Source organism: Chanodichthys erythropterus, chromosome 9 (genome assembly GCF_024489055.1).
Source record: "Chanodichthys erythropterus isolate Z2021 chromosome 9, ASM2448905v1, whole genome shotgun sequence".
Classification (NCBI taxonomy): Eukaryota; Metazoa; Chordata; class Actinopteri; order Cypriniformes; family Xenocyprididae; genus Chanodichthys; species Chanodichthys erythropterus.
The window spans coordinates 161,836-186,177 of NC_090229.1; the positions used below are offsets into that span (position 1 = coordinate 161,836).

Below are 24,342 nucleotides of genomic sequence, written 5' to 3' on the forward strand. Positions count from 1 at the left end.
TAATAATGATTTAGAAAAGGCAAATGAGTTAAATGAGTTTTATTTTAGGTTTGATACACAGGCTTATTGTCACAGATCCCTTGTTCCCCGGACTCCAATTCCCATGATCCTCCTGTTCTCCACACCTGCACTCACTTCCCTCGTCTTCTCCTCCTCATCACGGATTGCCTTCACCTGTTCCTGATCGTCAGCACACCCTTTATAATGGACTCACTCCCTTCACTCCTTGTCTGTTCTTAATGTAACTTTATGTTGTACTAAGGTTGCTTTATGTGTGTATGTAGTGAATCTCCTGCGTTTATATTAAAGAAACCCATTATTGTGGATCTCCGTTTACGACTCATCTCTCAAGCATACAGCAACTGTTACAGAAGAACAGACCTAAACCGCTGGACATCCACAAGATGGGTTTATTTCTAGTTCCAGTGGCTCCTGCTCCTCCACAGCCTCTCACGGCTACTTCAGCGGCTAACCGGCTCATCGGGCTCTTCCAGATCGGACGTTCACTGGAGAGGTATGTGGAGGATTTTGTAGAGCTTGCTTTTCTGACTAACTGGTCAGATGCACGTTTGAACGCCCTGTTTCTGGACAGACTGGACGCGGACACTATCCGTTTTGATGAACCTGAAGATTCTTTTTCCTTGTGCGAAACCATTAATCTAATTTTGTATTTAAACAGATCTAATTCTTTGTTGATGAGGTTCAGGATATGTGTCCATCTCGTCCAGTCCCTCCAGAAACACAGGTGGCCAGGCCAGTTAGTCAGTCTCCTTCTTCCTCCGCATACCCCTCCAGTGAACTCCTTTCCTGTTCCACACTGGACGCACACTCTTCCGCTGGGTCCAGAAAGCGGAGGAGGAGGAAGAAGGCCGCTCTGACCAGTGAGTTCACTTCAGAGCCTGCTCTAGCCCTCTCCGAGCCTGCTGCTCTAGCCCTCTCCGAGCAACCCACTCCAGTCTCCACAGAGCCAACTCCAGTGCCTGTGGGGGTTTTAATAGTGTACGAGGGAATGGACTGGATCTCTCTTCAAGCAGCTCCAGCCGCCGAGCCCTCTGCTCCAGCCACCGCTGCTGAGCCCTCTGCTCCATGCTCCTCTGCCGAGCCAGCCGCTCCATGCTCCTCTGCCGAGCCAGCCGCTCCATGCTCCTCTGCCGAGCCAGCCGCTCCATGCTCCTCTGCCGAGCCAGCAGCTCCATGCTCCGCCGCCGCAGAGCCAGCTCCATGCTCCGCCGCCAAGCCTGCTCCATGCTCTGCCGCCCACAAACCCACTCCTGCCCACAGAAACACTCCCTTCCTCAAACTCTTAAAAACTCTCCTTAACCTCCCCAAGTATTTTTTTGGGGGGGGCCTAGTACCCGTTCCTGTACCTGTGGGTGGGGAACTCCTGGGCGGGCTTTCGGAAGCGCCAGAGCCCACCAGGGCTCCAGATCTACCATGGCAGCCCAAAGCTCCAGACCCGCCATAGGAGCCCGCTGCACCTGACCCTCCATGGCTGCCCGCTGCACCTGACCCGCCATGGCTGCCCATGGCTCCAGACCCGCCATGGCTGCCCACGGCTCCAGACCTGCCATGGTTCATGGATCCGCCTACCGGGAGGGGGGGGGGGGGGGGGTAATGTCACAGATCCCTTGTTCCCTGGACTCCAATTCCCATGATCCTCCTGTTCTCCACACCTGCACTCACTTCCCTCGTCTTCTCCTCCTCATCACGGATTGCCTTCACCTGTTCCTGATCGTCAGCACACTCTTTATAATGGACTCACTCCCTTCACTCCTTGTCTGTTCTTAATGTAGCTTTATGTTGTACTAAGGTTGCTTTATGTGTGTATGTAGTGAATCTCCTGCGTTTATATTAAAGAAACCCATTATTGTGGATCTCCGTTTACGACTCATCTCTCAAGCATACAGCAACTGTTACACTTATACCCAGGAAGATACAAATTTTTTAGATACTGTTGTAAACGTAGATACTTCTTTCAGAGTAATAATCGACCCTCAAACAGTTTGCTCACATTTTAGTCAAATTAATATAAGAAAGTCAACAGGACCAGACGGCATTTCAGCCGTACTTTTAAAATCATGTGCGGAGGAGCTTAGTGATGCATGGTGTCCTATTTTCCAACGATCTGTGGATTGTCATAAGGTCCCTGATATTTGGAAAAAATCTGTTGTTGTTCCGATACCAAAAAAGTCGAGTCCAATGGAAAATAATGATTATAGGCCCATAGCCTTGACATCATGTGTCATGAAGTGCTTTGAGAGATATATGGTGTCCTTGTTAAAGATAGAGGTTAAATCAGTTTTAGACCCATTTCAGTTTGCCTATAAACAAGGTTGTGGTACAGAGGATGCTATTAACACTATTACTAATGCTATAGCGAAACATTTGGAGAATCTAAAAGCATATGCACGGTTGTTGTTTGTTGATTTTAGCTCCACTTTTAACACAATTAAACCCAATGGTCTAATCAAAAAACTGAACTAGTGGGGTGTGAACCCTTTTTTAATTAAATGGTATTATTCGTTCTTAACCAATCGAACACAGCAGGTTAAGGTCAATCATACTGTATCAAATGTTAGAAGGATAAGTATAGGTGTGCCACAGGGCTGCATTAGTTCCCCGATTCTCTTCACACTCTATACAAATGAATGAAGTTCTGATCCTAGTAACCTCATAATTAAATATTCTGATGATACAGCTTTGCTTAGCCTCTTGTATAATAATACTAATCTTTCTGTGTATCATTCAGAGTTAAAACATTTTGTAAATTATGTCATAAATGTTAAAAAAAACAGAGGAAATGATTTTTGACCCGAGGTCAATAGGGAATCATTCACCAATATCTATTCGTAACACACCTATTGGACAGGTTTGTTCTTACAAATATCTGGGTGTTTACATGGATAACTTGCTTAACTGGGGTTTTCATGTGGATAGTGTATGCTGTCGTGTGCAACAGAGGTTACATTTCTTACGTAGATTAAGATTGTATAGAGTAGAACAGAAAATAATGTAAATTCCTATTATAGCATCAAAGCATAAAGTGATCGAAAAACGTTGAAGTGACTTGGTTTTGGGTTGAATGAACAAACAGAACGATCGAGCATGAATAATGTGTTTAATATATGAAAACTACTAATACAGAGGGTATACGTCTAAATACAGAATATACAAATATATACAAAAGGGAAAGTAGAGACAGGAAAGGAAGGATGGTCAAAGAATGGCAAATTATGACAGTTAACCCTTTTGAGAGCCAACACAGAAATCAGTTTAAACAAATTTCAGAGAAATTAATACTTGCATATGGTTCAAGTCGGTGTGCAGTAGAGTTTCAATGCACTTGGCTTGGTTGGTCCTTTCCGAGAGGGTTTCTCCGGCGGGGTTTTCAAACAAGGTTTAACTGACGTGTCAGATGACAGAGAAGAGAGAAGAGGGAGAGAAAGTCCAAGGAAATGGTCATCCCGGGGGGAGCTGAGCGCGTGATGGCAGCGCTGTCACCTGAGGCAGTTCAGGGGCAATCGAGAGACGATCGGGAGACAAAGGAAAAGTTGCTTGTTGATGCATTTATGGAAAATCAAGCGAACATGCCTCCTGAATTGGAGTGGCCAAATAGGTGCGTAGCCCTGTTTGGCGGGCAAAGTTCCTTTGTCTGGTCTCCTAGCTGAATTTGCATACTTTATGACTATCAGGTCGGATTTCGAGATGGAGTACTTTCTTCACAGCATCATTAAACAAATTGAACAATGCATTTGACAGCCATGTAATATACATAGATGAATGAGACGTGGAAATAGCTTTAAAATGAATCTAAACTTGACATATAAGAAAAGCATGTAGAAGAAGTTATGGTTTACAGACAAATTTATCATTAAAATTAAAACTAACTCAACTATAGTTATTTAAACTAAGTCTAAACACTAGGAAGCATACATGCAACAAGCACTACAATGGCAGATACATTCATATTTGCAGGTACAATCATATTTGTGCAAGCAGTCTTTATGCAGGTCTTTGAGTGTGTGTTTGCGGGTGCGTGTGTGTGTTTTCTCTTTTATTGCTGTTTGGAATGCGGGCCTGCCTCGTAGTAACCCGATCCGTGGTGTCCGCATCCCCTTTGAAGTCATGAAGGAGATGCTCAGGAATCTATCGAAGCAGTCATAAACGGAGTCACGTGATCTGTTGGTGTGTGCCAGGTCGGAGCCAATGTGAAATTTATGGACCAAAGTTTCTTGAATTGAGGCTTACATGCAGTTTATGGGGGGATCTGCTCACTTTCGACACTGTGCAGACACTACATCAGTCCAAAGCTAATTTTGCTTGTCTGGTAAAGATGGCAATGAGAATTATGGGAAAAAGGGAATACTATTCATTGGAGTATTCATATGAGCAGTCGGTCATAAGTGTAGCTACCAAGATTGTATCTGATTCTTCGCATAATTTAAATTCAGAATATGAGTTGCTGCCTTCTGGCAAAAGATACAGGATGCCTATGTGCAAATATAATCGTTTTAAGAAATCTTTTGTACCAACGTCATTTAGACTTTTAAAAAAGTAGTATGTTTTTTTTTTGTTGTTTTTTTTTTTTTTTGTGTATTCTGTATTATGTCTTTAATCAATTGTATGTGTATGTGGGCACCGGAGTCCAAGACAAATTTCCCAATACAATATGATTAAGTTATAAAGTTTATTGAATTGAATTGAATTGAATTTAAACGATACCAGACAAGGAATAAGGGTCTTATCTAGCGAAACAATCGGTCATTTTTGAAAAAAATACAACTGTTTATGCTTTATAAACACAAAATATCTCCTTGAATGTACTTCCCGTTTCCGCATTCTTCAAAACGCTTACGCTGAATGTCCTACGCCAGGGATGGACAACTCCGGTCCTGGAGGGCCAGTGTCCTGCAGAGTTTATTTCCATCACTGATAAAAACTCACTTGCCTATAACTTTCTACTAATCCTAAAGACCTTGATTACCTGGTTCAGGTGTGTTTGATTAGGGTTGGAGCTAAACTCTGCTGGACACTGGCCCTCCAGGACCAGAGTTGTCCATCCCTGTCCTACGCCTTCCCTATTCTACTTACGGAAAAAAAAGAAACTGGTGCCGCGTTCGTTCCGTAAGTAGAATAGGGAAGGCGTAGGACATTCAGCGTAAGCGTTTTGAAGAATGCGGAAACGGGAAGTACGTTCAAGGTGATATTTTGTGTTTATAAAGCATAAACGGTTGTATTTTTTTGCAATTTGGACCTTCAACCTGTTGGTAGCCGTTAAAGTCCACTATATGGAGAAAAATCCTGGAATGCTTTCCTCAAAAACCTTAATTTCTTTTCGACTGATGAAAGAAAGACATGAACATCTTGGATGACATGGGGGTGAGTAAATTATCAGGAAAAGTTTATTCAAAAGTGGACTAATCCTTTAACATCCACCTCCTTCTTCCCTGAACTTGAACTTTGTTACAGTTACAATTAATCACTTTAATTCACGTTATTTTGTTTCATTCTAATGAATCAGCTGCAAGTGATGAATTACTACTCATAGTATCCCCCCCAAAAAATTAATCCAAAAATCTTACATATTGTGCCTTTAAAGTATTTTGTGTTCCTAGTGTAAAATAGATTAAGGTCCTTAGCTATTTTGTGTTCCTAGTGTAAAATAGATTTATTAAAGTGGGCAAAATCCCAATAAAAATACAAACTTATGCAGTTTGCATTAAAATGATCAAAAAACAAAACTGAAAAAGACAAATTCCTTAGGAATGCATAAGGGTTAAGTTTGGTAAAAAAAAAAAAAAAAAAAAAAGTAAAGCAGTTGTTTTAAACTATTATTAAAATGTGAGAGGTTTTTCTTCTAAAGTCATTGTGGTGTGTCCAACATGCAGAAGTCATTCTGTTGTCATTTGACATTTTTTGTTGAACATCTGTATAAAGATTAACTTGAACAGTTTTGGTAAATAATTTACTCTTAGCTATAAATGACATCAGGTGGGCTGATTTCACTTGGACACTGATGATGTAGCACTTTGGCACTTAATAATGTTTTATTAACAAAGTTCGGGAGGAGCACGTTCAGATAATCTACCAAATTAGCACGAGGAGGCCTGTATATAAATAGCTGACTCACCTCTGTCCCACAACAGTTTTCCAGCATCCCTCCACCACCCCAACTCCTTACTTTCAACTGTTCCTATCTCAGTCAGAGATATGGGTGGAGTAGGCTAAAATTCTGAGCTCGGAGCCCTCCCCTAGATAGCATGGCAAATATGCATACTCTTTATTCTATTATATGTATGTTAATTCACTCCAAAAAAAAAGAAAAAGAAAAAAGAAAACCTTCATGTTGTTCCAAATGATGCTTTATTAACAAAGTTTGAGAGGAACACATTCAAATGATGTGACTAATCATCACATCATTCCAACCAGCAGTCAGCAATCAGCAATCAACATATCTACTCAATTAGCATGAGTGGAGACCTATATATATATATATATATATATATATATATATATATATATATATATATATATATATATATATATACATATTATATAAACGCAGTCGATTCACCTAAGTTTCTCGACAGTTTTCACTCTAACTTCCCAACATGTCTGAAATCGATCTCTTCCCGTCCGATGAAGAATCTTTCGTCCTCGAGGAATCTTTGCCACAATCCTCTGGCCTAAGGAGCAATTCTCCTCTGCCTAACACCACCACCAATCCCACAGCGTTATCTTGGGGGGCGTCAGCCTAAACAAACGGGTCCCTGCATGGCAAGACATAGAGAAATGGACAATACGGCCTGTCAAGCACTAAGCTCCCATCTGGGGCCATACCACCCTCTTCGCGCGAATGAACGTGCCTTCCTTTAGTGTCCGGCTGCCGCAGCAGGCCCTCAGCGAGCCGTGCCACATATTCAGTTCTGGCCCCACCGGCTCAAACCAGTAAGAGCACAGCTCAAATCCTTCTGGTTTTCTGCCCCTGGTTGCATCACTTTCAGTCGCTAAATAACGAGCACAGTTTATGGTATCAGGATACTGGATTTCTATCATATAAATCAGACTGTATCTTCCTGTTTGATCATCCAACATCAAACAATGATTACAGAATCAAACTGAAGTGTCCTAAGAGGTGAATATGCGCAGGTTATAGTGTGTTTTAGGCTTCATGTAAGCATATGTTATCACCTTCAGAAAACCTATAAAAACAAGAGAAAATAAGAATATTTACAAAACTTTAATAATCGATCTATTAGCCCGCATGGATTCCAGTTCCTTAGGTTAAAACCACGGGTCCAGCCACATCCATTGAATTCTGGGCATTAACTTGAATATATTTAATTTCTAGAGCTCACTGCACAAGGAAAATTCGATAGGATATTTCTGGTCACGTCCACTTTCCTAGACAGCCTAAACTGTTCTAAAAACGTGAACTGCTATCTTTGCTTGGCCACTTAAAATTAATGCTGCGTTTAATCCTGCAAGGTTCCACCCTTTCATCTCACATCTCCTCTCCCTCACGTCTTTGATTCGCGTGCTAGAAGACGAGCTTCGGCCCACCAGGCCCCACTCTTATCCTCCCTCCGTTCAGCCACACACCATGGCTGTTCCTGGCGCCACTCTCCACACAACAATGCCCTTTCCTCTCAACGAAATGCCTTCCTCCTAGCATGAGGATGTTAGCGGAGCAAGCTCAGCCATCTCAGCCATTCATCTTGATGTCTCTAACCCTCTCTGCTAGGGAGGCAGGCCCAGATAACACTTCTTTCTCCTTCCGCTGCCTTCTCCCCCACCAGTGGCCTACAGCTCTTTCAGCAGACCCTAGCATGAGGCTGCCTCTGCAAGTGGTGCAGGCCCAGTCATCAGTCTCAAAATCTCTTTTTGTCTCTGGCCTACAGCTCCAACTGCGGACCCTAGTGTGAGCCTGCCTCTGCTAGCGGCACAGGCCCAGATGGACTATTTTTCCACCTCAGCTTTCCTCTTCCTTTACCTTCCCCGTTACAACCCAAGCCACAGGGTCTGACTCAAGCTTGCATTCCCCGGAGTATTCCCCTCCTAACTTTCCCTCTTCTCTGCAATACAGATGCTCATACCACTGAATGCCATTGCTTTGGAACCGCACCTTATCACCAGCAACATCAGAGCACAACTTTTATTAGAAATTCAGGCTACTGGCTTCAAGGCGGACCCAACCCCAGTTTCTCACTACTCAGAGCTGATCTTCCCATAAACCACCCACTAAAACCCCCTCCTTGATGCCATTATTCAAGCCGTTTCTCCTAGAACCCTCCAATCCTTCCTAACCGCATGGAAGTGTTTTCTCTGCTCACCATCACCTCATTCATATATTATCTCAATAGCATCAATAACCTACAACTGTATCTCCACCCTACGCCGAGGCTACCACTCCAACGCCCGCAGACTCGACGCAAAGTTCATATTGGCTTTTTTTCTCGTTTCCTCAGATGTTCAGAACTCACCATCACTTACAGCTTCAATCCAAAAGTCCATCCCACAATCTCGGATTTATCAACACTTGACGACGACGCCATTGCTTACTTCATAAAGCAAAGCAAGACAGATCAAATGAAAAAAGGCCATTTCATCTACATTTTCAATCTTCCATCACCAATCCAACCATACAATCCCTCTTAGCCTATCTGCATTTCAGAAGCTTTCAGGCTAAACTCCCATCTGACCCACTTTTTCAAACGACTCCAAACGCCCCATCACATGTTTCTGGTTCCAAAGATACCATTTTGCTCCAATCTGGCATCCCAGCAGAGCATTTCTCCAGCCATTCATTTCGAATAGGTGCAGCAACCACGGCTGTCCAAAAAAGGCCTTCCCAGCAGCAGATCCAAGCACTTGGACACTGGTCACTGGAGGCTTCAGAAGTTACATTTGATCAAATCGCTCCCATATCAAAGAAGCTCAATGAACTCTCATCAGATCAATTCTTTTAACCCTTTAAGACCTGAAGGCTTTTTTAGGTTTTTTTTTTCTGAGTGACACACATAAAAGTAAAGACTCATAACTCCAAAACTGTATCAAGGAGAGTCAAAAGGTAGGTATCATTTGATAGAACACTTTTTAAATGTTTAGAAAATATGAATGAATTTACATTTGGACATTTTCATGCTGAGAAACTGCTGATAAAAGACAAAAAATATATAATTTTTTTTTTTATAATTTAAAAAAAAATTGATTTGATATGGAATAACTCAGGAAGGCAATAAGATCGGAGAAAAATTATTTTTTGGTGATGCTCTCCTACATGTCAGCTGCATGGTTCAAATTCTGTAGAGATAGCATAAAGTATAGTTGAATAAATTGTTATTTATTTTTTCGCAGCCAGGTGACGCCCACGGGCGGTAAACTCAAGTTTAGAAGCACTTTTCAGCACTTGTTAGGAGTTTTTAAAAATGGTTAGATGCATTAAAAAGATGAGATTCTAAGCTTTAAGATGTACCTATTTTGTGTTATTCCACATTGGAAAACGAAAATGGATGGGTCCGGAAACATTGGATACACACTGCATACCGGAAAGATGAGAGACATGTTTTTAGCCATGTATGTTAAATCATTCCGTGAGTAATATCTTGTGATCAACAAGATATATTATGTTGATTTAGTTCATTTTAATCATTAGAATCTGCTTTAAATAATGATGTGCCATTTTTGTGCATTTTTCATGAAGTTATGAGCACGTGAAATCTACATATTTGTATTCAGTTAGCGGCTGTGCTGTTTTTGTTGTAAACGCATATTACTCAGACTCATTAGAAGGTGAAAACTATGCAACAGAAGCATGTTGGAGGCTTGATCTGAACATGTAAAGTCTCTGGTTTTGTATACAAAAAGAATTTTTGTGCTACCTATATGGGTTCAGTTTTTATTGGCTCTTAAAGAGAGACAGGCAAATGGGAGCGCCTACGCTCCATCCGGTCTTAAAGGGTTAACACCAGCTTGCTCCCATACACCCAAATCTACAGGCTCACCCTCTACTTAACACCACCAATCCACTTATAGTGGAAAATTTCCATTCTAACTGCTGCAGCCACATCCACCCACGTGCTCCCGCAGGAGCCAACTTCACTATTCAACTGCCGCAACAGCAATACTACCTTAAGCTCCCAGAGAAGATCCACTTTTCCATCCAAATTTTCTCTGCCTCAGCAACGCTATTCCCTCCGCTTCCACAGAGGCACCTTTTCTTCACTGCACTTCACTCAGCAGTGATGTTCCCTCACTCTCCCGCAGGAGCTCAGTTTCTTTGGAAATTTTTTCCACAGCCACAGTTCCCTGTTCCTTTGATTACCTTCCTTGTGTATTTATGCCTTCATTCTTCATCAGTTCATTGTCTTGTGTTAACTTTATGTTTATGGTTTGTAGTCTTGCTCTCAGTGTTGATTAAAGTATTGGTTATACACTGCATGAAAAGTGGGATTTTCGTCCCCGTAAACGGCCGAAAAACTCCCTAATTTTCGACAATTAACGACAATTTACAGCCTGTGAACATCGCGTTCGTCTGTGCCACATATAGAGGGTATGCATCAACGTCACTTTCCCGCCGAAAACGCGCTCCCTCAGCTGGACTGAGTGGCAAAAGAACCTGCTGCGTAACTGGATTAATAGGAGAAACGGCGAAAACGCGAGTAAAACTAACGAATTACCCTAAAGGTTGGACTCGAAAGTGTTTCTTACAACTTGTCAAATAAACCTAATCCATGGATATTGACATGCAGCCAGGAGTCGTGTTTCCTGACATTTATATGTGCCTGATTTGACGCAGGGGAAATACATAAAGCAAATCTGGCTGTGAATATTTTATATAACTACAATATTGGTAGGTTTAAATCTGTTTAATCACTTATATCAATGTTATATCGTCATATTGTCCAGCCCTAAAACATATATAGTTTTATAGTATAGTTTTTGACAGTGTTGTTTATTTAAAAACACCCAATTATGCATAATATAAGATGGAAAATATTTAATTGATGAGTCGTCAACATAATATATAACAATACAATATAAGGTATGATTTTACCTCAAAATCCAACAATTCGACACAAAATGATAACTGCAAATCCATGTTTCTCTGCTGGAGTCCAGCTGTTTCTGTGAATTGCAGTGATCGATTTGCTTCTTTTTCTGTTGCTTTCTCTAGTTTTTAAATATATACCTCAGGGTTTGTGTCAAATCTATTTGTACAGTCAGCCGCAAAGCTCTTTCCCGTTTTGAATGTGTTTTTCCGACATTCACGCTGAAAACCAATGCTGCTGCTCAGTCTTTTGCTACTCAGCGTGCGTGACCGCAGTCCTAACGGTCGACGGTGACGTCACGTGCATACCCTCTATTGGCGGAAACGAACCATGACGTATGTGGAGCTCCCGGAGGCGCTAATGGCTCTAATTAGCATATGAATAGCAGCGCCCGCGCCTTGCCAGAGAATGGCTTGAATTTCCTCACTCAGTATTGGTTGAAACTAAACATTTAAACAAGAAAAATCACTCGTGATTGGTTGGCAGATCTGTTACTATTGGTCACCCTGGGTCATTATAAATTTAAACCTCAAAATTATAATAATTATATTATATATATATATATATATATATATATATATATATATATATATATATATATACATACATATATTTAATTTTATATATTCATATGCAATGCTATTATGTTGTATATTCATGTCATTGTATTCCTATGGACTACACTATTATTACCATCAAGGACATGAATTTATTGAGGAAAGGAAAATTTCCCAGGGACGTGCTGTTTATTCAAAGAAAGAGCTTTATTAGCACAAACACAAACACACAACCATGTACAAAACGTAGGAGATCTGCCCACACAACAAATGGGAAGCTCACGAGAAGCCCAAAATCCTACAGCACCATTAAATGTCTGTTTTCCGATTCGGAGCTGTAGGTAACTAGCGGCATTCTGTCTGAATTCAGTCCATTTTGCAGACGTCTGTGGTGCGTTGCCCTGTACTTTAGAATCGCCTCTAATCTCGACTGCAGCGTGGCACAGAGCTCGGTGAGCTCCTGGCTGCGAAAGGACGGAGGTCGCACAATCCGTCCAGACACCCCGCCAACGATGCCGTCTTACTCATCAGACATCAGGTCTATGGTAGCGCACTTCCAAAGGCCCACCTCATCCTCAGCTAGCACTATCTGTCTTGCTTCTAGCAGCTGTAAAAACAACCAATAAAGACAATCAGTATTGCGCGATGCACTGCGTATGGACTCAACACATCTATTAATGCGCCTGAAAAATAGTCACATTTACCAAAAACGGATCTAATCTAATAAATCTTACCCTCTTTCTTCTCGCTCGACTCCGAGCTGAACGTGTAAAAGAACTTAAACAATAAAAATAATAAAGGAGAAAATAGTAGCCTAAAAGTTACTTACACTTGTGCTACTTAAAAAAAAAAGCTTTGCTTTTAGGCTATTTTTAGCTTAGATAGCAGTCTTACCGCAATCTTAGGATTGTGCACCCGTCTTCTCTTAGAGTTAGTATCTTCCACACAGTTTTTCGACTCCAAAGCAGCCAACCTATCTTCTATGGACAGCAACTTGGAGTTTACTAAAGTGAACTGCTCATTTACATCGGCAGCCCACTGATAGCATTCAGCAGTTTCTTCTCGCCGGTGTTACAGATCAACTGGGGATCATGTTAACTGGGGGCGCGCGCGAGCATGCAGATAGTTTTACCTGGATTTCCAGCAGATGTTAGACGGCGACATATTCGTCACATGCGATATTCCAAGGATTATAGATTTAAAAACGTATGTTTCACCAGTTGTATACATTGTGATGCGTAATAAAGCGCCTCGATTTCGCGGTGTTCGTTCCTGCGTTTTTGGAGCAGTTTTATGGAAGTTTATCATGCTCTCACGTCACGCTCACAAACCACGCCCACGTTAACATGGGACACTAGTTTCAATGAATGTCAAACTTGTCAATGAAATTAAGTATTTATTTTCAACATTAGTGTATCATATTGTGTCTGTAGTGTGCTGCCATGTTTTCTAAACACAAATTACAACAGACAGATTGTTTAAATTAGCAGTAGGCTACCTAAAGCAAACATGAATTGCAAAGTCCTTAATGTTTTTATTAACAAGTCTTGTTAATTGATATGTTGCTTACTATTGTTCATAATCAAATTATTTATTTTATGAGCGATTACATATATTAAGGGGGAAAAAACAGACACTTTGGCTTGTGTTTGTTCTAGGTGATTTTACTGATTTTGTTGATTTTATTTTCTGAGATCTCTTGCTTAGGTTTCAAGTACACTCTGTATCCTAAAACAACCATGTTTCATTCTGGATTCATGACTGATTTAAACTCAACATTTGCTTTGGCTTAGGAATTATAAAAACTTGACTTTGTGCAGGCTTGTATCATACTCTACTCCAGAGTCATATCCATCAATAGACTGGAAGTAGCAGATGGATACCTGCAGACATTTCTCTCAAAATTAGTTGATTTTGAGAGAATTTGCATTTGCATTTGTATAGCTCACAGCATTTTCATTTACATGTTAAAGCCTCCCCTGGAATTAGAGGAAGGGGGGTCATGGGGGGACAACTGCCAAGCAAGGCCCACGTCAATTTCTGACAATTCACGGCAGTTTTCGGTGTTGCCTGCAAATTTCCGTGTGCAGTTGTAAACCTGAACTTCCACAACAATCTACAGTGCCGCTTACTGATGAAAATCCCACTTTTCATGCAGTGATACTCATTCATCCTGCATCTTCCTTTGGATCATCTTTACAAGTCACCCTGCGACAATAGGTTCAATGTTATCATTTAGTTTAAGATGTAATCTCCTTCCCATTTGAGCTTTTGGAGTTATTCATAGTGTTACGACCGTCTAGGGTCAGCCGTGACATAAATGAATGTGCGCTCACTCACAATGTAAATTTCCAACAAAGGTGTTTATTTACAAAAAAAAAAAAAGGTGGAAACCAGAAGTAAAGGCATTTAGCTCAAGAGTGGACAAGGCCAAAATAACAAACAAATATAACTAAATGAATACCTTCAAAATTCCCTAAAAGAAAAGAAAAAAACAAAGAAAAGTACAACATAACTTCCCTTGCTCCCTAAACCAAAAACATAGACAAACTAAACTCAAAGTATACACAGTCAGAACACAAGGGAAGAGCAATACAAGTGGAACGCATTCAGCCTCGTAGAATGTTTGGGGAGGTCCTTATAACTGGAGCACAGACAGGGGCTGGACCAATCAGGAACTCAGGACCTCTACAGGCTAGATTGCAGGCCACACCTCCTCCTGAAACACACACACACTTAGCATATGATAGTACGCAATTAAAATAGTTGACAATGGTGATTGCTTTAAGTAATTTTTTACTTTTTTATGTTTCTTTCTGATCCTGAAAATGTGGATGCTGTATACTGAATTAAGGCTGCAACAACTAACTGATAAGATGGAAAGTAACAGCAAAAGATCTATCCATCATGTATTCTTTGACCAAAAATTAAAAAGCTCAGGTGCAAAGTATGTCTATAAATTTTTCTCATTCAGTATAGGCATTTATCTCTCAAATGCTCATCAATCACCAATGAGAATGGCTTGTTTTTAACACTGTGAGTTTAATTTTAATGTACTTGTTTCTCTCTGCAGGAGAAGAAATGAGAAGAAACGGGGGAGCATATGATTTCAACAAACAGCCATAGCAGTTTCACTGTAGGGCAGATTGTCAGTATGGTGCCTCTACTCCAACTCTTTCTTCTACTGCCTTTAATTCATCCATTCATAAGTCATGTGCATGGAAACTTTCTTTCTCCTCTGACTACTCATTCAAATCACAGCCTGTTTTCCTATTGTTCAAAAAAACAGACTTATGTGCTTGTCAAAAAAACTGATCATAAACTGTCTGCCAATGCTGCATTAGTTGTCAGACCATTTCTTTGTGGCTTCTATGGGAAAAGTTTAATTAAATCAATTGGAGATTCAAATGAATGGACTGAAAGTAGAAATACTGAGGACATATTTTCAGCAAAAACGTCACATACTGAGACTGGGTCAAGAGATACATTTTTAGTATCACACAAAAACAGAGTCAAAAGAGGTTCTACTCAAAATGCCATGCTACCACAAGATGCCGCTGGAAAAGAAAAAGAAACTGTTAGTGAGACAGACACGATGACAGATGACCCAGTTGCTGAATTTAAAGAGAAAGACTTATCATCAGTTGGGTCAGGTGATGAAGAAAATGGTTTTGTTAGGTCATCAACAGAGGCTATAGCATTTCTTGGTGAAGAGCATGCCCAGAACAGACCACAAGTTCAGACTGCTACTGTGGCTAGTTTGGCCACAGTACATACAAATCCAACAATCAACCCTTCACAGCAGACCAGCCCTTCTGCAACTGCACCACCTAATGAAAAGCTTCTATCCACTTCCAATGGGATAAGACAATTGGATGGCAACAGAACTCAATTGGAAATAGGTATAATACAGATGAAGTAATGTTGCGTTCACATAAATAATCGTGATTACAAAATAAGACATCTCTGAGATTCTTTATATATATATATATATATATATTCTAGATGTAAATATTTATAATATATGTAAATGCATTGTTTTTATTTATAATAATTCTTTAACAAAAACTAGAGAAAAACTGTTTGATGTGTTCTTTTGTTTATCAGGTAGTTTGGGGACAACCACTCCAGCTAAAATTCTGCCAAAAAGACAGTTTACCACTTTACGATCATATATTGAAACCACCTCTCTTAATACAAGCAAAACCAGTCTACAACTAGAGGCACCAACACTGGGAGTGGACATTGTTAGTTCCAACCATTCACAGCCAAAAAGCACTTCACAGTCAACAAGATCAGCAAAACTACCCAATGACCAATTAATGGAACCAGGAACTAAAAGAACAGTGACCGATATAAAGAACACTAAAGGTATGAATTATTTGTCTGAAGGATGAAAAAAAAACTATTACTTGTGCCATTAGTATACTTCTTTTAAACTAAAAATAAGAGAGTATAATTTCAGTGTACTTTTTATGTTCTTATACTGACAGGTATATAGAGAAGTATGTATATGTGGCCTTATCTTGTACTTAATCTTTTGATTGGGATATACTAAATTACTGTATAATAATATACTAAAAGTATAATTAAGTATTCTAACACCCAGTTTCAACGACTAGGCTTGAGCCTAGTACCAGACTGAAAGGCATGTTTAAGCTGTTTAACTGAAAGCAGCATGGTACGGCTCGGTACGGCTCACTTTTTGGTGCTTTTCCACTGCAGGGGACAGCTCGGTACGGAACGGTATGGCTCACTTAAATAGTACCACCTCGGTTGAGATTCCAAGCGTGCCAAACTGATACTAAATGTGATATGTAAACACTGCAGATCACTGATTGGTCAGAGAGAGTCGTCACTACCAGCGTCATTGGATTTGAAACACGAGACACCAAACAAGCTAGATTTAAATAGTAACAGCCACCGCAGTATCATTTGTTCACACTTGAAAAAAAAAACTTTTTTAAACTGCTTGCTTTAAATGACCATAGCACACAACTTGAAAAAAGAAATGGCTGTATTATGGTCAGTAGGTGAGGTGCAGACTCGTTGGTAGCTAGCCGAGGAGCGGATCTACGGCAGTAAAAGAGGCGCAACTAAGCTGTACTAACTGCAGTGGAAAAGAAAACCAAAAGTAAGCAAGCCGAGCCGTGCCGAACCGAACCGAACTGAGCCGAGTTGTTCCACATAGTGGAAAAGTGCCATTAGCTTGCTGTTGTGTTCAGGGGTGTCGATAAGGGGGGAAAGGGGAAGGGTACAGATATTGATGTGATTGCAAGCAGGTTAAAGTTAAAGACCTATTAGTCTGCGCCATCTAGAGTTTTGTGACAGAACTTTGTATTAGTGCACTAGTAGTACTTGTACATGTTCTATATTAGTACTTTTTAAGAGTAAATTGGCCTACTTTTTAGTTTTATTAAAGTATACTTTTAATTGTACTTTAAAGTGCACTTCAAGTGTAACGGTAGTAAACTTTGATTACACAACTCGTTTACATCTAACATTTTTAGTGAACTTATAGGCATAGGCGACATTGTAGTCATGGTGTTTCCCAATGTAAAACTCCATGACTGTGGTACGTGCACCACCCATGCAAACACTTGGTCAGTTTTTACTTTCAGTTTCTGTAGTGAATAATTGACTGGTGTTTAAGACTTCTTCATGGGCATAACTCTTACGCAAAGTTTGCACATTGTTTGTATGATATCCACTGGCTCGACTTCATGGTTTAAAATGGAAATATTTTCAATATTGCGACAAGGCATTTTTCTTTATCACCAGTTGCTCACAAAATGATGGACAATGGTTTATGTTTCATGTGCGTCATTTCCCATGATAATTATTAAATAAATTAGTAAATAAACAAGTAGGTAAATAAACAAGTAACAAGCAAACTTAAATGAGTTTGCTTGTTACTTGTTTATTATGCTTAATTATGCATATAATTAAGTAGTTATTAATTACTTGTTTATTATGCTTTATTACCATGGGACTGTGCCATCAAACTGCTGCTGGGTGCGCCTTTGCCCAGAGGAAGGATTTACCCTCTCTCACTCCTGGAGCAATGGGCATGAAGGGTTACATCAAAGAGGCTTTGGCATAAGGCTATATCCATCCATCTACCTCCCCTGCCGTGTCTATTTTTTTCTTTGTCCAAAAGAAAGATGGCATTCTGAGGCTGTGCATTGACTATCAAACATTGAACAATGTGACAGTGAAATATTTGAGATAACACTAAAGATGCTGAGAGGAGCTACTGTTAACCAACCTCCGAAACGCTTATAATCTCATTCGGATATGGATGGGGTGACGAGTGGAAGACAGCTTTGGTAACACAAATGGGGCACTACAAATACCACGTTATGCTGTGTGGCCTGATCAACGCCTCCTCCGTATTCCAGAGCTTTATGAATGAGGTGTTCCAGGACTACCTTTAGTGCTTTGTCCTGGTGTACATTGACAGCATCCTGATTTACTTCCAGAACCAGACAGAATATCGTCAGCACATGTCCCTGGTGCTAGAATGTCTGGGGAAGTTCATTTGTTCCTCAAGGCCACAAAAAGCTTGTTCCATCAGAACCACATCCAGTTTCTGGGATACAGCTTCAGCCCTCAGGGAATCCAGATAGATGAGTGGAAGTTAGAAGCAGTCAAGTCCTGGCCAGTTCCAAAGCCAGTCAAGGACCTACTAAGATTGCTTGGCTTCGCAAACTTTTAACGAAGGTTCATTCAAAAGTACAGCATGATTGCCACCCCTTTGACTGCTCTACTAAAGAAGGGTCCAAAGAATCTCACCTGGATGCCTGAAGCCTCCCACAGCTTTGCTTGTCTCAATGCCGCCTTCACCTCCTAGTGCTGGTCAAACCTGGGAGTGGACTTCATCATAGACCTCCCTGAATCCAAAATTGATACCTGTGTGTTGGTGGCAGTTGACAGATTAGATTCTCGAAAGCTTGCAGATTATTTACACTGAAACAACTACCAACCACCATGGAGACCATCAAACTATTATTTCACCATGTGTTCCGAAGCTTTGGACTCCCAGACAACATTGTATCTGATCGCGGGCCTCAAAACATCTCACAGGTCAAGTCAAGTCAAGTCACCTTTATTTATATAGCGCTTTTTACAATGCAGATTGTGTCAAAGCAGCTTTACATTGATAACTGGTACATAATTTGGCTGCACAGCAGTTCTTAAATAATAGTGTCAATGCAGGCAGATCAAAGCACTGTTGAATAAATGTCAATAATACTATTGAATATCAAATGTCAAGTGTCCCCAATATGGGGACACTTGACATGGCGTAACTTTCTGTTACTCCTGGGTATGACTGTAAGTCTATCTTCTGGTTACCATCCACAGACAAGCGGGCAGTCAGAGAGGAAAATTCACGAGATTGGCCGCTTCTTGAGGACATATTGTCTTGCCAATCAGCAGGAGCGGGTTCCAGTGTGTACTCTGCTTCCAACCAACCGTGTTTTCCTGGTCAGGGGAAATACTGGAGTTTCCAGCTGTTTCCCATAGTCAAACTGATAAACCCAGTAATTTACCAACTCAAACTCCCCAGTATTTACTGCATACATCCCAGTTTCCATGTATCATTATTACAACCCCCGGTGCCGCTGATGGTCCTTCACTGCCGCTCCTCCTGAATGATGGGCTTACATTTTTAAAGACATCCTTGACTCCCAATGTCATGGAGGGCGCCTTAAAAATCTGGTCGACTTGATCCTGCATTACCAGATTCCACACTACACCACTGTTGCCAGACGTACGATAATCATCATATTTGTACGATAATTTTGACCTCTGTATGATGTACGATCAATAATGAAAAAAATTGCATAATGTACGATAATTAGAGATTTTGTGACACTTCAAATGATGGTTGTAATTATAGGGCTTCTATACTTGTTTATCTAGCTGTGGATGATTCATGTTTGTGAGGAGAACGTGAACTTGGTGCTACGTTCTGGTGCTATTTGTCTGGTTCGCCCTCAATTCATACACTGGTTACGTCCAGTCCCCTGGATCCTTAGGATCGTGGTCCAGCTCCTTGGCTTTGCCCCTCCATCAGCTTGGCATGACGCTGAGTCCTCAGCCTGTTGGCTCCGCACTGGCTCTGTGCTCCCTTGTCTTCATCGTGGTCCATCAGCTCTAGGATTCTCCCCGTCTCCCTCGTCCCTTCAGCTCAGCCTCAGTCAGTTGTCACTCTGCCTCTGCCACAGACTTCTAGGTATCCAGCTATGCCTCAATCCTCCACCCCTTTGGCTCCACCGGGCTTCTCCTTCCCTCTGGTTTCCCCGTCATTCTCACTCCCTCTATCATCACCCCAGACTGCTGAGCCCACGTCTCCACCTTGGTTCTGAGCCAGCAGCTCCACCTTAGTGCTTTAAAATATATAAACATTAAATTTCTACATGTGTGAATTAATGGAGACGTTGTGCGCCGTCATTTGCGCCCTCTCAGCTCTCCTTCACTGATGTGCGCTGCACTCTTTACCGCCTTTCACTGGATTGCGCTCGTGCTCCGTCCGTAGTTGAAGCAGCCTAACGTTAAAACGCTGTCTACCCAAAGATTCACAGCCCTAATGGTAATATATATAATTATCACCTGTCAGTCATTATGTTTGTCTTGTATTTAAACTCCCTTGTTTTGTTCAGTCCCTTGTTGGTTTCAGTTTGCATGATTGTTTATACTTCCCCTGAGTTTCATGGATTATAAGAAAGACTGTTATTCCTTATATCCTCCGTTGTGTGATTCCTACAGCAGCTACTCATGACACTACAGTATTGTGACCTAGTGCGTGAAATGGCTTATTGAACAAGAAAAAAATATAGGGCATGACAAAGGAGACGATTCAGTCATATCATAGGACGAGTAAGTTGTGACATTTTGATTAAAGATTACAAGGTCTTTTTGACCTGTTATGAATGTTATGAAAATGTTAAGAAAAAGTATGCCTGTATGAATTATTCACAATAAGACCAGTAACACGCATTAAGAAAATAAACGGTCAGTTTTGACTTAATGCTGACTTTAAAGAACCCAGAAACTAATATTTTGATCTCAAGAACCTATGATGTAAAGATTTTTTAATCTCCGAAGAATATTACCAGCTCAAGAATGCATTGAATGTAAATGTTTCTTGATAACTTTTGAAATGATCACAATAAATGTCAAATCTTTATTTCTTTCAAATTTAAAGGCAGATTTTTGATCCTGAGTGAAAGTTGTTGAAAACAGACAGTTACTTAAAGTTTTAAAGTACTCTTTATTGTCGGAACATCACAAAAACTTGCCAAACAGGTGAACATTTCTCCAATCTGAGGAAGAATTTTCAAAACATTTATAAGGATAAAATATTTTTCTACATAAAAATATGCATGAATTAACTTAAATAAAATTCTTTTTCAGACTTTTTTCTTTAACAAAAGAAATATCTTAATAGAAAAATGTATTTCTTAATTTTTGATAGTTTGATAGTTTGTGTTTCCTGACTTTATATATCTTAGGCACAGTTTGCAGTGCAGGCTGCAATATTAATAATGTAATGTGTTTTGTCTCTGAGAAATGCGCATTTGACAGCAGCTTGAGTTGAATGACAGTAGCAGTAGCTTGTTGGGATGCAGATGTATATTTATGTTCATTAACAAAAACAGTAACATCTGTAAAAAAAATTGAAACAACCTCATAGAGTAAAATTTATTATTCTGACTGTTTGAGTTAAGATTTTATTAAACTACTTTTATTAAAATTAACCATTGGTCATGGTAACAAAATAAAGGAGATAATACAAAATGCATGTTATTTTTTATTTAGTACTCTATGGAAGTAAAATAATGCCAAATGTTTTTGAAATAAAAAGCTTGTTGAATTGCACTATTTGAAAAAAAATATGCATTACATTAGCTGTACTTGCATTTAGATGCACTGTATTTTTAAGGCTTGCATTTTTATGGGCTGAAATTCAACATGGTCGTATATTTAGGCTGTGAATATTTCAATTAAAAATATTTCACACACATTTTCATTATTAAAAATTCAATAATTCATATTCACCTTTTAGATTTCACTTCCAAAATATTCATTCTGTTTAAAAATACAACCTATAAAATTCGACTAGCAATTTTCAGTCCATTTTATTTCGCTTTACAAATTCGCTTCCACAAATTCAGTGGCTCAAATTCGGCAGAAAATTCAACATTTCACATCCGGGAACTGCAGGAAGAGCAGTAGAGTGCCGATGCATCATCTCTATCTGCTGTTAGTCTTCTTCACCAGCAGGTGTCGCTAGCGGCTGTTTAGGAAGACCAAAGCAACGCTAGTAAGTCATCATTCATTCATAAAAACGGATTTACAGAAATGGAGCAAGTGGTAAGTGAATGTGTGATGATTATCAGGGCCAGTATAAATGCAGAAAAGCTGATAAAGACACAAAAGCTGCATTTATGTTTAATTCAGTGTATTTACGCTTACTTTCCCTGTGTAGCTACAGCTTTCTCTCCAGTGAACAAGATAACGTTATTGCCCGATGCTGGTGTACAGATCAAACGTTAAATCTGAGATATACATATATTTCTCTCTGTTGATAAGTTTCCTTAACTTTATATCGCAGCGCGGTGTTGTAATAATAGGGTTTCCCTCATCCGTCATAGGATTCCCCTGCCATCAGGACATATAAAACTCTTAACACAGCTTAATGGACTCGTACAGTGATATAAAAGACCAAACTCGCACCTCATTTGTGATATAGGTTAGACTATATAGGCTCCAAGAAAGCAGATACTGGCATTAAGTTGATTTGACGCTGAACGTTTGATTATAATATTCGCAAATTTAGGGACCGTCTCTAAAGTTACGACATTCTGTATTCACGTTTCTACCTTCAATAGCATTTAAAGAGAATGACTTAGTCACAAAACCAACTCTAAAGTGTTTATCTAGGTGTCAGGTATAATGCAAACCTTTTAGATTATTGATGTTTATTAAAATAAAAGGTAACACTTTATATTAAATAGTTGATATGAACGAACAATGAACTGCACTTCTACAGCACTTACTAATCTTTGTTAATGTTAATTCCAGCATTTACTAATACATTATTAAAATCAAGAGTTGTATTTGTCAACTTTAGTTAATGCATAGTGAAGTAACATGAACAATGAACTGCTGTATTTTTATTAACGTTAACAAAGATGAACAAATACAACAACAAATGTGTTGCTCATGGATAGTTCACATTAGTTAATACATTATGAAACTTACTGTAAAGTGTTTCCAAATAAACTGTCAAGTAATATGTAAAGATTGCTATGTATTTCACTACTGTATTGGATAATTAGAAGCTCAATAACATTTGATGAGAATGATTTACAATCACCAAAACTACCTGTGAAGTGTTCATCTATAGGTGCCAGGTCGAAGAGTGATGCACCCTTCTCTCTCTCTCTCTCTCTCTCTCACACACACACACACACACACACACACACACACACACACACACACACACACATTCAAACACACTCAACTCAAAGTACATGCACATATACTTTTTCTTTTTTTTACACATTCATCACACAATTAGTTCTACTTTGTTAATTTTATTTCTAAATTTTATTTAAATTTTGTATAAGCAGGATAATCTATGATCAGGTAAAATAAAAAATGAACAAAGTAAAAAAAATTGTGTGATGAACATGTAAAAAAAAAAGAAAAAAAAAGAAATAGTATATATGCATGTGCTTTGAGTGATGTGTGTTTGAATATGTATATGTGCATGTGTGTCTACAAGATTTTGGTAGAAGGTAGAAACGTGAATACCAAATGTCGTAACTTTAGAGACGGTCCCTAAATTTTCGAATATCATAATCAAACGTTCAGCGTCAAATCAACTTAATGCCAGTATCTGCTTTCTTGGAGCCTATATAGTCTAACCTACATCACAAATGAGGTGCGAGTTTGGTCTTTTATATCACTGTACGAGTCCATTAAGCTGTGTTAAGAGTTTTATATGTCCTGATGGCAGGGGAATCCTATGACGGATGAGGGAAACCCTATTATTACAACACCGCGCTGCGATATAAATTTAAGGAAACTTATCAACAGAGAGAAATATATTTATATCTCAGATTTAACGTTTGATCTGTACACCAGCATCGGGCAATAACGTTATCTTGTTCACTGGAGAGAAAGCTGTAGCTACACAGGGAAAGTAAGCGTAAATACACTGAATTAAACATAAATGCAGCTTTTGTGTCTTTATCAGCTTTTCTGCATTTATACTGGCCCTGATAATCATCACACATTCACTTACCACTTGCTCCATTTCTGTAAATCCGTTTTTATGAATGAATGATGACTTACTAGCGTTGCTTTGGTCTTCCTAAACAGCCGCTAGCGACACCTGCTGGTGAAGAAGACTAACAGCAGATAGAGATGATGCATCGGCACTCTACTGCTCTTCCTGCAGTTCCCGGATGTGAAATGTTGAATTTTCTGCCGAATTTGAGCCACTGAATTTGTGGAAGCGAATTTGTAAAGTGAAATAAAATGGACTGAAAATTTCTAGTCGAATTTTATAGGTTGTATTTTTAAACAGAATAAATATCTTGGAAGTGAAATTTGAAATGTGAATATGAATTATTTAATTTTTAATAATGAAAATGTGTGTGAAATATTTTTAATTGAAATATTCACAGCTTAAATATACGACTGTGTTGAATTTCATC

General features: G+C 39.6%; 1 protein-coding gene across 2 annotated transcripts in view; it reads left to right on the forward strand.

Moving 5' to 3' along the window:
• The window catches only part of LOC137026725 (proline-rich transmembrane protein 3), a 37,329-nt gene that overhangs the window by 4,743 nt on the left and 8,244 nt on the right, over nucleotides 1-24,342 (forward strand). Inside the window, exons 2-3 of one of the 2 annotated variants that reach the window (XM_067394157.1) lie at nucleotides 14,682-15,510; nucleotides 15,716-15,979. In XM_067394157.1, coding sequence (XP_067250258.1) covers nucleotides 14,712-15,510; nucleotides 15,716-15,979 — 1,063 coding nt within the window. In that variant the 5' untranslated portion in view covers nucleotides 14,682-14,711. Of the gene's footprint in view, nucleotides 1-14,681; nucleotides 15,511-15,715; nucleotides 15,980-24,342 lie in introns of those variants that run through there. The other variant, XM_067394158.1, reaches the window with a different exon arrangement.